The 15,829-nt window shown below is 41.7% G+C and overlaps 1 protein-coding gene and 1 pseudogene across 1 annotated transcript in view; one reads left to right on the top strand and one right to left on the bottom strand.

Annotated features, from left to right (window-relative positions):
- The window catches only part of SLAMF1 (signaling lymphocytic activation molecule family member 1), a 39,285-nt gene extending 32,524 nt beyond the window's left edge, over positions 1-6,761 (bottom strand). Inside the window, exon 1 of the mRNA XM_027528444.1 lies at positions 6,367-6,761. Within this exon, the coding sequence (XP_027384245.1) occupies positions 6,367-6,442 (76 nt within the window). The 5' untranslated portion in view covers positions 6,443-6,761. The remainder of the gene's footprint in view (positions 1-6,366) is intronic.
- A 472-nt stretch (positions 6,762-7,233) lies between these two features.
- On the top strand, positions 7,234-7,332 carry LOC113890580 (annotated as a pseudogene).
- Positions 7,333-15,829: the final 8,497 nt, after the last annotated feature.

Below are 15,829 nucleotides of genomic sequence, written 5' to 3'. Positions count from 1 at the left end.
ACCCATGACTCCTTTCTTCCTTTCATATTCCATATTCAATCTATCAGCAAATCCCATTGGCTCTGCCTTCACAATATATCCGGCATCTGAGAACTTCCAACCCTCTTCATTTCTACCACCATCATCACAGGCCTGGCTCTTCTTTTGTCTTCCAACAAATCTTCCTGCATCTATACAATGGACAGAGAAGCCTTTTAAAACTATGTCAGATTTTGTCTCTCTTCAAAGAGAAACAAAATCCATAGTCCTTGTTATGGCTTCACAGATTCTGAATAACCCAGTCCCTTGGACCTCCCTGACTCCATCTCTTGTCCACTCTTCACTCACTACACTATGACCACACCAGCTCCAGCTGGTCCCTAACTCATCCAGAGCATTCTCATCTCATAGCTTTTGCATTTATTGTTCTTTCTCTTTCTGGAAATCTCTTCCTTTATGTATCTAAAGAGCTCATACTCTCATTTTCTTTTAGATTTCTGCTCAAAAAAAAAAAAAAAATCGTCTTTTCTGAAAGACCTGCTCTGATGATCCTATCTATATCCTATCCTTTCTTGCTGCACTTATCACTGTCTGATGTTATACTGTATATTTGGTCATTTTTATTTTTGTCTCCCCCTGTACTAGAATGCCAGCTTCTCAAGAGGAAGAAGTTCATGTTGTTCATTGTTTTTTCCTTAGGACCTACAGCAGTGTTTGGCATGTAATAGGTTTTAAATAAATATCTGTTCAATTTATGAATGCTAAAAGCCATGCTATCTGATTAAAATCCCTCTTATTTAGCTTTGACCCATATGTGGCTAAACTTCATAACTGAAATTAATCACAAGCTAATGTTCATAAGAGAAGGAGCCCATGACTCAGAGAGAGCACAGATTGTTCTAGTTGATAAGAAAGTCAAAAGAGTACAATAAAACTGCTTAAATAATGCAGACACCTAGAGAAGGCACAATTAACTTGTGGTTAAGATGGGTTGTTGGAAATTTGGGCAAACAGATTCAGATGTTCTTGATAGCAAAATGCTTTGATATCCTGCGAAGGGCCCTGCTGATATCAGACTAGAGATTTAAAGGTTGGGAAAAAGAAAAATTCGGATTTGAATGGTTGGCTCTTGCTTTTTTTGCTACACTATGTGACTTGTGGGATCTTAGTTCCCCAACCAGGAATTAAACCCCGGCCCCCAGCAGTGAAAGCACTGAGTCGTAACCACTGGACTGCTAGGGAATTCATGGCACATAACTATTAAGGAATGGTGAAAAGACAATTAGCATTTGTTCTTTTGCATATCGCTATTAAATCAACTCTTGAAACAGAGTGCCTAATTAAACAGTTGCTTAATTTATTAGACAAGGAATGCTATTCTTGGTGCTGGTATTTTATTTTTACAAAGATATGTAAAAGAACGTGTTGAAATTCCTTCTAGTCGCACTTATGGATGCCTGGCTGTCCAGATAATGTGGTACATATAATACCCAAGAATCCTGAACCTAAACTTCTACCAATAAAGGGATGACAGAAAACTAGAACCATCCATGCAAGTAGAAATATCACATGGTATACAGGCCCCCTAAATTGAATATAGAAATCATATAGGTAAGCATATGTACATTTTTTTCTGGGAGCATAGCCATGAATGTTACTTCTCAAAGGAATCTGGGCTTCAAATCAAGGTTGAGAATTACCATCACACTGTTGATTTTTTTAGATCAATTTTGATATGGAGAAGAAGAAAATGCAAAATGATACCCATTTATAGACCATAAGCCTCCACCCTCCCTTGTGTCGTGTGAGTGCTTTCCACCCACCTAATCCAACAGACTCTTTACACCATGGTTGTTTTTGGAATTTAGAAATGGAAGGGAGTCAGGAGAAGAGGAGACAGAGGATGGGCCTAGAAGTAGCTAAAAAAAGAAAAAAAATTTTTTAATTTTTTTATAGAAAAGAAGAGGTTAAGAGGGAAGAAAAGAGAGGGCATATGAGAATGACAGGATGAGTGGTTTAAGCAGACTTGGTCATGGGGAGTGGAATCAAAACCCCATTCAGAACAGACCCTCACATGCCACAGCCCACATAAAGAATGATGATGTAACAACTGAGTGTGTGAGTGGCCGGGTCTTTAGGGGGTGTGTGACCTCACTGACACCTGAGCAAGAGTGGAAAAACAAGTGGGGACTTTAAAGTGGTTCATAAAACCCTTCAAGTAGAGTACCAGCTCCTGAAACATCCTACTGCCTGATGAGTGTTTTCCAGTGGGTTTGTGATTCAGTCAGACCCTGTTTACTAAAAGAGTCTGGAGGAAACATTTGTAGCTGTTAACACCAACTCACTTTCCTTCCAGGGCAATTCTACTTAGAAAGTAGAGTGATTCACATGAGCCCATGGATATTTTCCTGAAATTAGTAGCATTTAGCCAACCCTTTCATAAGATGGGACTCTACCTAGTGATAACCTTTCTTGGTCGGGGGCAGCCCTGACACTGGGCGTCTTGCTACAGCATTTCTTTCAGGGAGGACTCAGAGCCCTCATAGTTCCTATGGGAAATTTGGGTTCACAAAGATAAGATAGTGTGTCTAAGTCTCCTTTTTAAATTGAAGTCCTACCAGGTGTCCTTCTAGTCCCATTCCTTGATGCTGCTGGGTCTTTCTATCTTAGAATATTTGCGCTTACCGTTCCCCAGCCTGAAAGTCAGTCACTGCCCTTTATTTGCCTGGCTAACTCCTCCTGTCCTTCAGGCCTCTACATTTGACCCTTGGCTGTGATAAGGCTTCTCTGCCATGCACTTCCAGTGCACTTTGGGTCACTCCTTTCACATCACCCATCACACTTTTAACTCTCCTTCAATGCTTTTTATCCTTATGCAATTACAAGCTTCTAAGAGTAGGGTCTGTGTCTGTTTTGTTCACCACTGTAACAGCGAGACAAATCTCTCTTCAATACCCTTTTATACTGTTGAAGTTTTATAGACCTACGTAGGATACTCCTCCAGAAACAAACTAGTTAACAAAAAATTAAAAAAAAAAAAAAAAAAACTACATGACGAAAGATGTTTCTATCTACTTTCCAAATCCCAGATCAAATACTTCCATATGCCTTCTACTTCCTTCTCTGATTTATCCAACTTCTCTCACCTTTTGTGAATTCCTATATTTAATTTCAATTCAATTAACATCAACTCATATGCTTCAATTATAGGCAGCACAATCTAATTTTTACCATGGGACCTGGATACAAATTTTAGGATTCTCCTCCCTAAACATAAGCTTATCCCGTTTCATTCCTTGAGGCCTCTGGAGTCAAGCTGTGTGATTAAGGAGAAATTACTAACTACTCTGCACCTCTTTGGAGAAGGCAATGGCACCCCACTCCAGTACACTTGCCTGGAAAATCCCATGGACAGAGGAGCTTGGTAGGCTGTAGTCTATTGGGTTGCTAAGAGTCAGACACGACTGAGCGACTTCACTTTGACTTTTCACTTTCATGCATTGGAGAAGGAAATGGCAACCCACTCCAGTATTCTTGCCTAGAAAATCCCAGGGACAGGGGAGCCTGGTGGGCTGCTGTCTATGGGGTCGCACAGAGTCGAACACAACTGAAGCGACTTAGCAGCAGCAGCAGAAGCTGTGCCTCTTTTTCCTCTTTTATAAAATCATAATGTAGCAATACCAACTCACAGAGTTGGTACAATTAAATGAATAATACACATAAAGCACTTACAACAGTGTTTGATATATAGCAAGAAAGTTCTGTACATACTATCATTAATCATTCAACAAACATTTGTAGAAGGACTCTCGTGTGCCAGATTCTGTGCCAAGTTCGGGGCAGAGGCTGTGGTGGTGCATTTTACCCCACACGTCACCTAGTGCCAGGCATACCATGTGTCCTAATAGATAGTTGCCGAATGGGATTGTCCGAAGTCAATCTATGGATAAAACCAAATAGCCCTGAAGTTCTGATTTTCAGTCTAACACCGGAGATAGTGAAGTCAGTGGAGTTATGTCACAGTATTAAAACTTTTGAGAAATAAAAGTGCCTAGATCTAAATATTGGGGTAGAATGGTTCAGTGAATACACAAGATTGGGCAAAGTCTAGAACCACCGCCCCCCCTCCCCGGCAACTTGCCCCTCACTTCTCTTCCTATGTGTGTGGAGGAAGTGGGGAGGACCTGAATGAAAGAATAAAAAATCCTACTGGGGTAGATTCATCAGTTGTAACAGATGCACCACTCTGGTGAGAGATATTGATGATCAGAGAGGCTATGTGTATGTGAGGGCCATGGGAAATCTCTGTACTTTTCAATTATTTTGCTGTGAACCCAAAACTGCTCTGAAAAAGAGAAGCCTATTAAAAAATGTATCACTGAGGGAAATGGAGAATTCAGTGTGGGCTTTTTTTGATTTTTACAGTTTTGACTGGGAATTGGAAGGTGAGCTGAGTAGAGATGGGAAGGGGAGTGGGTACTAATTTTACAAGAAGTGGGCTTCTTGGTTGGGTAAATCTGTCATGGTTGACCTGTCCCATTTGCAAAGCATTTCCGTCTGGGTTTTATTGGGGTTTCACAAGAGGGTGCATGTTTAAAAATAAAAACAGTATAAAATTTTTGTACATATTTCAGAGAAGACAATCGTAAGAAATATGAACACTGCTGATTGGATAGACACGCCTTTAAAGGGCTGGGCTGTTTCTTACTAACCAGTGACCTCCGAAGCTTTGCCTGCAGCAGCTGTCAGCAGAACCTGAGATGCCAGGGCCAGGCTGACCAGAAGGCAAGTCAGCACAGGGATAGAAAAGTTCAGTTCACTGTTCAAACCCGTCACTCCTGATAGTCACCAGAAAGTATTCCAAAAATGGTGGAGTCGTGAATGGGGTGCCCCCAGGAAGGTTTGACTCTTCCTGAAGTGAAGTGAAGTGAAGTGTTAGTTGCTCAGTCATGTCTAACTCTTTGCCAACCCGTGGACTGTAGTCCGCCAGGCTCCACTGTCCACAGAATTCTCCAGGCGGGAATACTAGAGTGTGTCACCATTTTCTTCTCCAGGAGATCTTCCTGACCCAGGGATTGAAGCTGGGTCTCCTGCACTGTAGGCAGGTTCTTTACCATCTGAGCCATCTCCTCGTTATGGCTTAAAGTAGTTCCATATGGCTTTCTGAACCCTGAGTTCAATTACTGCTCTCTGAGACCTTGGGCAGCGAGAGCCATCAGTCTGCCTGATTCTGAGGAAATGCAGGGCCAAGGAAGAGCTATTCATCTGGGAATCTGTCAAAAGATCAATCTCAAGTGCAGCCCCTCAGATAACCTCAGCACATCTCTGGGCTTCTCCTGGAAAAGTCCATAATGGATTTGCGGTCTTGAAATCCCCAAGAACAAAACATCCAGAGCCTCAGGATTTTCCCTCTTTCCCCAATGGCGCTTCCACTTTAGGCTGCCTCCCACAGTCTAAACAAAGTCTGAAGGCATCTAAGCAGAAAGAAGATGCTCATCCACTCCTTAGTGAGCCCAGTTTGCTCCTTGCTTGGCTTTTTCTTTTTCAAACACCTTTTCTCAAAGCTCTAAACAGAGTAGTTCGCAAAACTACTAAACAGAGAATGCCAGCAAACCAGAAAGATAGGAGCAGAGTCCAGTTCCAAACACTCTGGCTCTACACTGAAGCTACTCTGACTCTGAGCATTCTTGATTTGCATTTCTCACTAACTGTAACCAGCCCTGGGCTCCAAAAATCCTGGCCTCTTCCCCTCTTGCTGCCTTGGAATGCTACTTCTGGGAAAGTAGCCACCAGCACAACCACGCTGTGGCCACTATCTGTTCCCAATCATTGCCTGGGGTTTTCAGTTTTACCCTCTCTTCCCGCTACAGCCCTTTCTTGTAGGTGGACCATGTTTTTGGTTTGTCTGCTCGTGTGTGTGTGTGAAGATCCCCATCCAGGACAGGGTAGGAGTAATTTTCTCCCAGAGTTCCCTCTCTCTCCAGCTCATTCCCTTAGCCTGGGCCTTTGCCAAAAGGATACTCACACAAAACCAACCACTCAGCCAGGACTTTGACTGCAGCCTGTCACCCAGAGAGGCCAGTCTAGAATGTGACCAGTGTCTTTGACTGGAACTCCTGGTTTCCTTGGAAGCTAGGACTGGCGGGGCTAAGCCTCGGACCCAGGAGCCCAGTAACTCACAATCTTCCTTCCTCTTCGACAGAGGTAGGAGGAACTCAGTCTCTGAGGAAGAGGCAGCAGATCACAGCCCTCCGCCTACCCCCCTGCCCCCTACCCGCAGCCAAATGACAACCCCTGGCCGCTGAGTTCTCTCTCTGTCTAGGAAGCTATAGCTGATTCCTGGTAGGTAATCCTAGGACCCAAGCCCTCAAACAGATGAACACTTACCTGTTCTGCAGCTCAGCTCAATAATCAGAGAGAAAAGCAGCAGGACATTCGAGGAGAGCAGACCTTTGGGATCCATCAGCCAGTGAGGATAAGGAAGGGAGTCTGGTGAGAGCCCGGTAGCTGCTCTCAGACACCAGCCAGAGCAGAGAGAGCTCCCGCCAGCCAAGTGCTGCCTCTACTGTCTAGTTTATGCATCAGAAACCAGCAGGCTTCCTGTCTCACTGGGGCTTTTTCTGCCTGTGCCCCGAGGATTGGTCATCTCTTTCAAGCCTTAAGTCACTCTGCTCTTCCCAAGAAGTCAGAGTCAGGTGGTTACACTGCAAGAGCCGGGAAGAGATCTGTGTAATCACCTCGGTCAAACCCCCAGCCTTGGCAGAAATGTCCTCCCCTCTCTCCCTTTCTTAGCTGTCTCCGGGAAAGGGATGTCAAGCCTCTCTGGGTGGTTCTGATTGGTAACTCTTATTATAGTGCAAAGAAAAGATGTAGTTGTGTCAGGCTACCCCAAATTTGGATGGATTAGTCCAGATTGTACTTGGATGATTGACTTTTTACAAAATTAATTTATTTTTTATTGAAAGATAATTGCTTTACAGAATTTTGCTGTTTTCTGTCAAACCTCAAAATGAATCAGCCATAGGTATACAAATATCCGCTCCCTTTTGAAACTCCCTCATGTCTTCCTCCCCATCCCAGCCCTCTAGGTTGATACAGAGCCCCTGTTTGAATTTCCTGAGCCATACAGCAAATTCCCATTGGCTGTCTATTTTACATATGGTAATGTAAGTTTCCATGTTACTCTTTCCACACATCTCACCCTCTCCTCCCCTCTCCTCAAGTCCATAAGTCTATTCTGTATGTCTGTTTCTCCATTGTTCCCCTGTAAAAAAAATTGGAATGATACAGAGAAGATTAGCATGACCCCTGCGCAAGAATGATTGACTTTTAATAGCTGATGGACATTTTACTTCTGATTTGTTCCATAATTTCAGAGAACATCCCTCCATGCAGTCAGGTCCTGGTGCCAAAATCACAGATAGATGGAGGTGGGCAGGGTGGGTCAGCTGGCAGAAACCCAATCTCCCTGCTGGCTACATTGTGGTAGAATTTAGTGAGCCCTATGCTGTGTTTGGAGGGGCTGCCTTATTTTAGAACTTGCAACTAATCTTCCTGTTGAGGAGAAGGGACTAAAACTGGTGGAAGATCTTGTGCTTTTCCATATATGAAACACACTATTATTGGCTCACAAGGAAACTTTGAAATGCAATTGTAACGGGGTTTTTTTTTTTTTTTTTTTTTTGGGCTGTGCTGGGTCTTCATTGCTGGGCTCGGGCTTCCTCTAGCTGTGGTGAGCGGGGGCTTCTGAACCATGGTGTTCAGGCTTCTCACTGTGATGGCTTCTCTTTTCGCACAGCACCGGCTTCAGTAGTTGTGACTCTAGTGCTCTAGGAATTTGGGCTCAGTCATTGTGGTGCATGGGCTTAGTTGCCCCATGGCATGTGAGATCTTCCCATGCTCATGTCCCCTGCATTACAAGGCAGATTCTTAACCGCTGGACCACCAGGGAAGCCCCTGTAACAGGTATTTTACAGGTCCAAGTCCCTTTCCAATGGGCCTCCCTAAGAGGATAAGGGTAATAAGAGCTGGTGACATAGTGACAGTGCTCTTTATTCTCATCATTCCCCTTTCCACATACATAAACGCCTGACGCCCAACTGTCCTGCCCACAATACTACCCAGTGCTGTGCTGGAGTCAGCACATATCAACTCATGAGAGCCACTTGTTAAAGTTTCAGAAAGCTTGTGAGCTGGTCATTGATAAACATTATATTACTAAAAATGGAATTATATAAATTTACAGTTAAATAAATTGCATCCAAAACTGAGGGAATTGAAAACTCAAAATTCATTACTTCTTAATTATTTTACATTTTACTATTCTTTGTGCTCTTGAGAACATTACGTCTATTGTATCTCTGTTATGGGAACAAAATATCTGATCATGGTTGCTGCTACACGGCTTTCCCCAGCTTTGCATTCAATGCCATCATGCTGGTAGCTTGAAATCAGCCAGGGTGAGAGTATATATACCATGAAAAGAGGAAAATGATATATATCAGAGTTTTGATTCTTTAGGTTTTTAAAATATTCATTTATTTGTCTGCCTGAGGTCTTAGTTGCATCATGTGGGATCTTTCTTGTGGTGTATGGACTCACAGTAGTTGCGTTGCTCAGGATTAGTTGCTCTGTGGCATGCGGGATCTTAGCACTCTGACCAGAGATCCAGCCCACATCTCCTGAATTGCACGGTGCATTCTTAACCACTGGACCATGAGAGAAGTCCGTTGATTTATTGTTTTGTTACTTGTCTAGATGTAAGAAAGTGAGAAAAAGATTAAACTTAAAAGTGTGTCATGACTGTAGTTTTAATTGTGAAATGCATAAAAAATTGAGGAAATATTTTCTAGTATTTAAAAACTTTTATCTTATTCAGCATAAAGTCACTAGTGTCACAATATATGTCTCCACATTTCTTTAACTTAAAAAGAATTAACTGCAAGCAACAATTGAGAGTGGAATAAAATACTTAAAAGTGTTGAGGAAAAAACTTATAATTATATAAATATAATTATAATTATATAATTATAACCACCAACTTATAATTTTCTGTATCCTTTGAAATTATTCTTCAAAAGTGAAGGAGAAATAAAGATATTTTCAGACAAACAAAGATGGAGGGAATTTGTTGCCATAGTTCTGACTTGTAAGGAATGTTACAAGGATTTCTTTAGAGAGAAGGAAAATAATAAAGATCAGAAACTCAAATCTACTGAGGGAGAGCATCAGAGAAGGAATAAGTGAAGGTAAAAATAGAAGCTTTTATTTTTTTTATTCTTAATTGATCTAACAGATAACACATTGTTAAAAGTAATAATAGCAACAACATATAAACAATATATCTAATTATGTATGCTTATGCATATGCCTCGTGTATATATGCTTATATATAAGTGAAATGAATGACAGCAATGATACACAAATCACGGGAGGGAGGAATTGGGATTATTTTGCTACTATTAAGTACTCATACTACCCATAAAGCAGTATGAAGTGAAGTGAAGTGAAGTTGCTCAGTCGTGTCCGACTTTTTGCAATCTGATGGACTGTAGTCTACCAGGCTTCTCTGTCCATGGGATTTTCCAGGCAAGAATACTGGAGTGGGTTCCCATTTCCTTCTCCAGGGGATCTTCCTGACCCAGGGATCGAACCCAGGTCTTCTGCATTGCAGGCAGACTCTTTACCCTCTAAGCCACCAAGGAAGCAGTATAGTGTTATTTAAAACTGTGCTTGGATTAGTCATAAATGCATATTGCAAAATCTAGGGAAGTCACTAAACGAAGTTAAAAAAAGTATAACTGACATACTAAGAAAGGAGAAAAAAATGAAATCTTACAAAAGCTCAATCAAAACTATAAAAGATAGAAAAAGAGGGAAAGACAAAAAGTGCAACAAAGAATGAGGTTACCAAATAGGAAATAGTAACACACATGGTAGATATTACCCCACAATATCAGTAAACACGTTGAATGTTAATCGTCTAAATGAACCAATTAAGAGGCAGAGATTGGCAGAGTGCATCCAAAAACAAGCCTTAACTATATGTCTTCAAGAAACCCACTTTAAATATAAACACATATAAAATTAAAAGTAAATGAATGGAAAAAGAAAACAAGTTAATATTAATCAAAAGTAAGCAGATGTGGCTATATTAATTTCTGACAGGCAAGCCATCAAAGTAAGGAAAGCTATAAGGAATAAAGAAGAGTATTACATAATGACAAAGAAGTCTCCACAAAGACATAACAATCCTTAACATGTATGCACCTAACAACAGAGCTCAAATAATAAGGTGAAAACTGTTAGAACTACAAGGAGGAAAAACAAAACAAAACAAAACATATACTTCCAACAAAATAGGATTTATTGCAGGTACTAGTTTAACATGTGAAAATCAGTTAATCCATCATATCAACAGGCTAAAGAAGAAGACTCACAAGATCACATTAATAGGTGAAGAGAAACATTTGACAAAATTGAACAGGTTTTCATGATAAAAACTCTCGACCAGCTAGAAATAGGGGAAGGGGAATTTCCCAATTTGATAAAGAATATCCACAAAATCCTATAGTTAAGCCATCAAGTTTGTGGTAATTTGTTATAGCTGCATTGTTACAGCTGTCACAGGAAACTATTTTAAACCTAAGGAGCAAGGTGACTAACCTGAGGTTTGCAGTTATTAACTTGGTATACCAAGCTGCTTCGTCAGCTATAAAGAACAGATTCTGACAGATCAACAACAAAAGATACACCATTGATAGTGCTTTGTATTTACAGAGTCATATTCAAAAGCCTTCACATTACACTGGACAAGAATCCTAACCAATCTTCAAGCTTGTGTGGATCACTAGCCCATTATCCACAGAACATTCCATTTGGCACAGAGACAGGCATAGGCAACAGGAGCATCTGGATGAGTACAATTTCTGCCCTACACATTCATCACTTGTAACAAAGCACCACTTCCTTCCCTTTGCCTATGTAGAGCCCCTCCCTGAGAGCAAGGAGGACCATGTGTCTGTGAAAAAAAAAAAAAAAAAAACAAACCCTCTGCAAACAATCTCAGGTGGGCTGCACAATGAGGTCATCTCCTGCTCTTAAACAGGAAAGTATAAATCCCCCTGAGACTTGCTACTCTCTCTTCTGCCACTTTAAGGTGAGAGATGGCAAAGTGACCTGCCTGAAGGTTCCTGGTTCTGGACTGCCCCTGAGCATTCCAGCTTCCCAGCCAATGACCATTCTCTGGTCTCATACCAGAGGTCCCTATAATATAAGCCACTCCACAGGGAAGGGTCACTGAGAAGCAGTCCAGACTACCTGGTTACTTGGAGTTCATTTATTGGATAAGTAAAAAAAAAAAAAAAAACCCACAAAAACAAAATGAAAGTATGAAATTCCCCCAAACTCTGAAACATCTCCTAGGAGACTTGATTGCAGAGTCTAAAACTGGCCTGGGGAAAGCACTGGGAAAAACACCCTGGGGTCTGCCCTGTGGGGTGAGATGAGGAAGCTCACTGGGGATAGGTGACTGATATGGAGGCTGAGCCGGCCAGGGTACCAAACAGCCCTGCCATGGCCTGGGGTTGTAAGGTTGAGGGGACACGGGGGCGAAAACGAGACTATGAGGTGGCTGTCACTCAGATCTAGACCCAGGTTTCATCCAGCATCTTTCCCCTGAGAACTCAGGAAGTTACCTTCCTGAGCAGATCGATGTGCCCAGGCTCAAGGAGGGGAGCTGGGTACGTAGCCCAGAACAGTCTGTGATGATGTCCACTGGCAGTGCCTTCTGACCCTTACCTGATCTGTGCTACTCAGATTGCCCACTTCAAGGCTTTTTACCAGGTTTCCCACATCAGTGCCTGCTCTAATCCAGTTCAGAGCACTGGAATCTGGAGGTTGAGGAGAGAGATCTATGAGCATATGTAATCTGAGGATTTTCTCTCTGAAATCTTCTCACTTCCCTGTTGCTTTTGCCATCGTTCCAGACCTCAGAGCCAATGTGTGGAGATCTCTCCCTTTCTGAGACCTTTTTGGAACTTGACCCTGAACTTCTCATGTCCCCGAAGTCTCCGCAGCTCTTTGAGAAGCATTCTTGGTAGGGTTGGGGGTACTCTTTAATGTCCCCCAAATTGCCCTACATGGCAGCCATGTAGTTTGCTAGCTTGCTTTCTACAGGCATAAGCCACTAGAAAGAGGGAAGTGCCCTTATCAGCCCACACCTTCTAGGAAGGAACAAGCCTCAGGAACCAGTAACAGTGGCTGTTGAGGCACCAACCTCAAGCTTTTTCTTGTGCACCAAAAACTGCCTCCCATAACTCTGATCCAACTTCTCTCTCTCTCTCTCTCTCTCTCTCTCTGGCTGCACTGGGTCTTCCTTGCGACACTCTGCGATTCATTGCAGCTCATGGGCTCTAGAGCACACAGCTCAGTAGTTGTGGCATGCAGGTTTAGTTCCCCTGAGGCATGAGGGATCTTGACTCCCTGATCAGGGGTTGAACCCACATACCCTGCATTGGAAGATGAATTCTTAACCATTGGACCACCAGGGAAGTCCCTGATCTACCTTCTTAGACAAGATAGATATATATGACAATAATTTGTGAAGTACTCTAGAAACCCTGAATAAACACTGTCAGCCTTATTCTTCCCTCTATGCAAAGCTCAACCCAAAGCCTCATCTTCAGTCATTCTGGAAGGCTTTTTGGTACATCTACTGAGCACTTCTCCTGCAAAGGTTAGCAAGGAGCAAAATGCTCCTTTCTCTCTGAACAGATCCAGTCTCCAACCACCGTGGCTTCCCTGAGAGACAGAGCTGGGGAATGAGCACTGCACCTTCTATGAGATCATTCAATGATTGTCTGAGATGCTAATGGACCAGCCCAGAACAGGGATTCCTGTGTCATCATGCCAATGAAGTGGACTGACTTGAAGCGAGTCCAGGGAAAAGGGAGAAGTTAGACTACTAGCTGAATTCTGAGAAAGTGAGCCTATTTCCTCTTACATATGTAGCCCCTAGAACTACATATGTTGGCTGACCCACTTGTTTGTATTTATTTCCCAATAAAAGAAGGGCTCTTAAAGGCAGCAAACAAAACAAAAAACCAACAATGAGCTATAGATTAGAAAGCTTCAGTGAAGACTCTAGCTGGGGTCATTGGTGAGCACAATGAATTATGTGGACAGCCCCAAATGAAGGATGGTAGAGGAAGTTTAGTATCTTCCTCTGCTCTATCCACTTGCTTGCTCCAGCACTAACCCTGAGAAAACCATTCCACTTGGTTAAAATGTAATGACTCCAAATGTTCTTTTTTCATGTAATTGTATGAGGACTAACACATTTAATTATCAACCACTTGAATTATTTTATCAGATATCACTACTAGTTAAGAGCAGAATATTTAGGAAGTGTAGTTTTTTTATTTTTTAAAATATAAATTTATTTATTTTAATTGGAGTCTAATTACTTTACAATATTGTATTGGTTTTGCCATACATCAACATGAATCAGGATTCTGTCTCCTCTTTTAAGAATTGCAAATATAGCACAATATTGAAGAAAAATTTTAAAGAAAGAAAATAAAATCTTCCATAGTTTCCTAGCCTTGTCACGACTTTTCAACTTTGCAAATCTCCTCTAAATCTTGTTTATCAGGTGCTAGAGTGACTGGTTGAGAATTTTGACTCGGCATTTGCAGTAACATGGTTGTCATACTGAATGAAGTAAGTCAGAGAAGGAGAAATTTTGTATGATATCCCTTATATGTGGAATCTAAAAAGAAATGATACAAATGAGCTTGCTCATAAAACAGAAACAGACTCACAGACTTAGAGAATGAACTTAGGGTTGCCAAGGAGGTTGGGGGGAAGGAATAGCTAGGGAGTTCGGTTGTGCCTCAGCTGATAGAGAATCTGCCTGCAATGCGGGAGACCTGGGTTTGATCCCTGGGTTGGGAAGATCCCTTAGAGAAGGGAAAGGCTGCCCATTCCAATATCATGACCTAGAGAATTCCATGGACTATATAGTCCATGGGGTCGCAAAGAGTCTGACACAACTGAGCGACTTTCACTTTCACACTTCCACTTTGGGATGGACATGTACAGACTACTATATTTAAAATGGATAACCAGTGAGGACCTACTGTATAGCACATGCAACTCTGCTCAATGTTATTTGGCAACCTGGATGGGAGGGGAGTTTGGGGAAGAATGGATACGTGTATATGTATGGCTGAGTCCCTTTGCTAGTCACCGGAAACTATCACAACATTTGTAGACCAAACCCCAATACAAAATAAAAAGTTTTAGAAAGTTAAAAGAAAGATCTCAGCTCTGTAGTCAGACAGACCTGAGGTTAAGTCCCTAGTCTGTTATTTATAAATCGTGTGACTTTGGCAAGTTATTTAATCTCTCTAAGCCTTTCTTTCTTCATCAGTAGCAGAGTTAAGATGAACCACCATCTCATGGGGTTGTTGGGAGAACTAAAAGACATTAATTCAAGTAAGGTGTCCAGCTCAGTATTTGGTGGGCATTTTGCATTTGGTGTCTGTCATTTTCATTATTTCCTGAAAGTAGGTGTAAGTGATGAAATGATGAACCTCAAATAGCTGCAGCAGGTGAGGCACAGGGAGTACTACCTGTGGTCAAGACCAGGGACCATCCTCAGAGACCTGGAACAGAATGCTTCAGGCACTCTGGAAATTCCTGGGCTTCTTCATAACACTGGTGGTAAATTTCCAGCATAAATTAGAGACAAAGCACATGATGAACCATTAAGAACTTTTAGCAATTGAAGACAGAAAGATAAATCTTCTGCAATCAATATTTAAAGGCCCTGTTATAAAGCAATCAAAAATTCTCAGAACAGACTATCACATTTGATCAAGAAAAATATCAGTGTTTAAAAGAGAACAGGAACAATAAAATAAAATATGAATCAGAACTGAAAATTTGAAACGGAATGAAAATATGAACTGAGCCCTTAGTTACACCTGATACAGTTTTGCAAAACTCATGTGTGAGAGGATTTGAAGCCAATATCAAAATCACACAATATAATAACTGCATTTATTATTTACTTCAACTGTAACTGTATAAAATACCTATAGGGGTCTTATTCTCATCCAGTAGTGTGGGTTTGGTCACCTCAACTTATTCTTTTGCTGTGTTATGAAATTTCAATTAAAAATGCCTTTGGGTATCATCATAAGTAAACGTCTGGTAGTTGGGCTGTGTATATATGTGCTAAGTCACTTCAGTCGTGTCCAACACTTTGCAACCCTATGGGCTGTAGCCCTCCAGGCTCCTCTGTCCATGGGATTCTCTAGGCAAGAATACTGGACTGGGTTGCCATGCCCTCTTCCAGGGGATCTTTCAGACCCAGGGATCGATCCCACATCTCTTATGTATCCTGCATTGGTAGGTGGGTTCTTTACCACTAGCACCTCCTGGGAAGCTCTGATAGTTGGGCTACTTCCAAATAATTGCCATCCAGATGCAGGTGCACAGTGTGCAGATGGTGGAAGCAATACTCCTAACTGTGCAGTCGCTTAAGTGAAGTATTTTTTTGCTGCAGTGGGCTGCTCATTCTATAAGCACGTATGTAACTAAAATGACAGGTATGCATACACTTTTGCTTTTTTAAATTTAACATAATGAAATTAAAAGACGCTTACTCCTTGGAAGGAAGGTTATGACCAACCTAGATAGCATATTCAAAAGCAGAGACATTACTTTGCCAACAAAGGTCCGTCTAGTCAAGGCTATGGTTTCTCCAGTGGTCATGTATGGATGTGAGAGTTGGACTGTGAAGAAGGCTGAGCACTGAAGAATTGATGCTTTTGAACTGTGG

The sequence above is a fragment of the Bos indicus x Bos taurus genome, chromosome 3 (genome assembly GCF_003369695.1).
Source record: "Bos indicus x Bos taurus breed Angus x Brahman F1 hybrid chromosome 3, Bos_hybrid_MaternalHap_v2.0, whole genome shotgun sequence".
NCBI lineage: Eukaryota > Metazoa > Chordata > Mammalia > Artiodactyla > Bovidae > Bos > Bos indicus x Bos taurus.
Note: the sequence above shows the minus strand (reverse complement) of the source record. Positions and strands in the feature narration are given on the sequence as shown.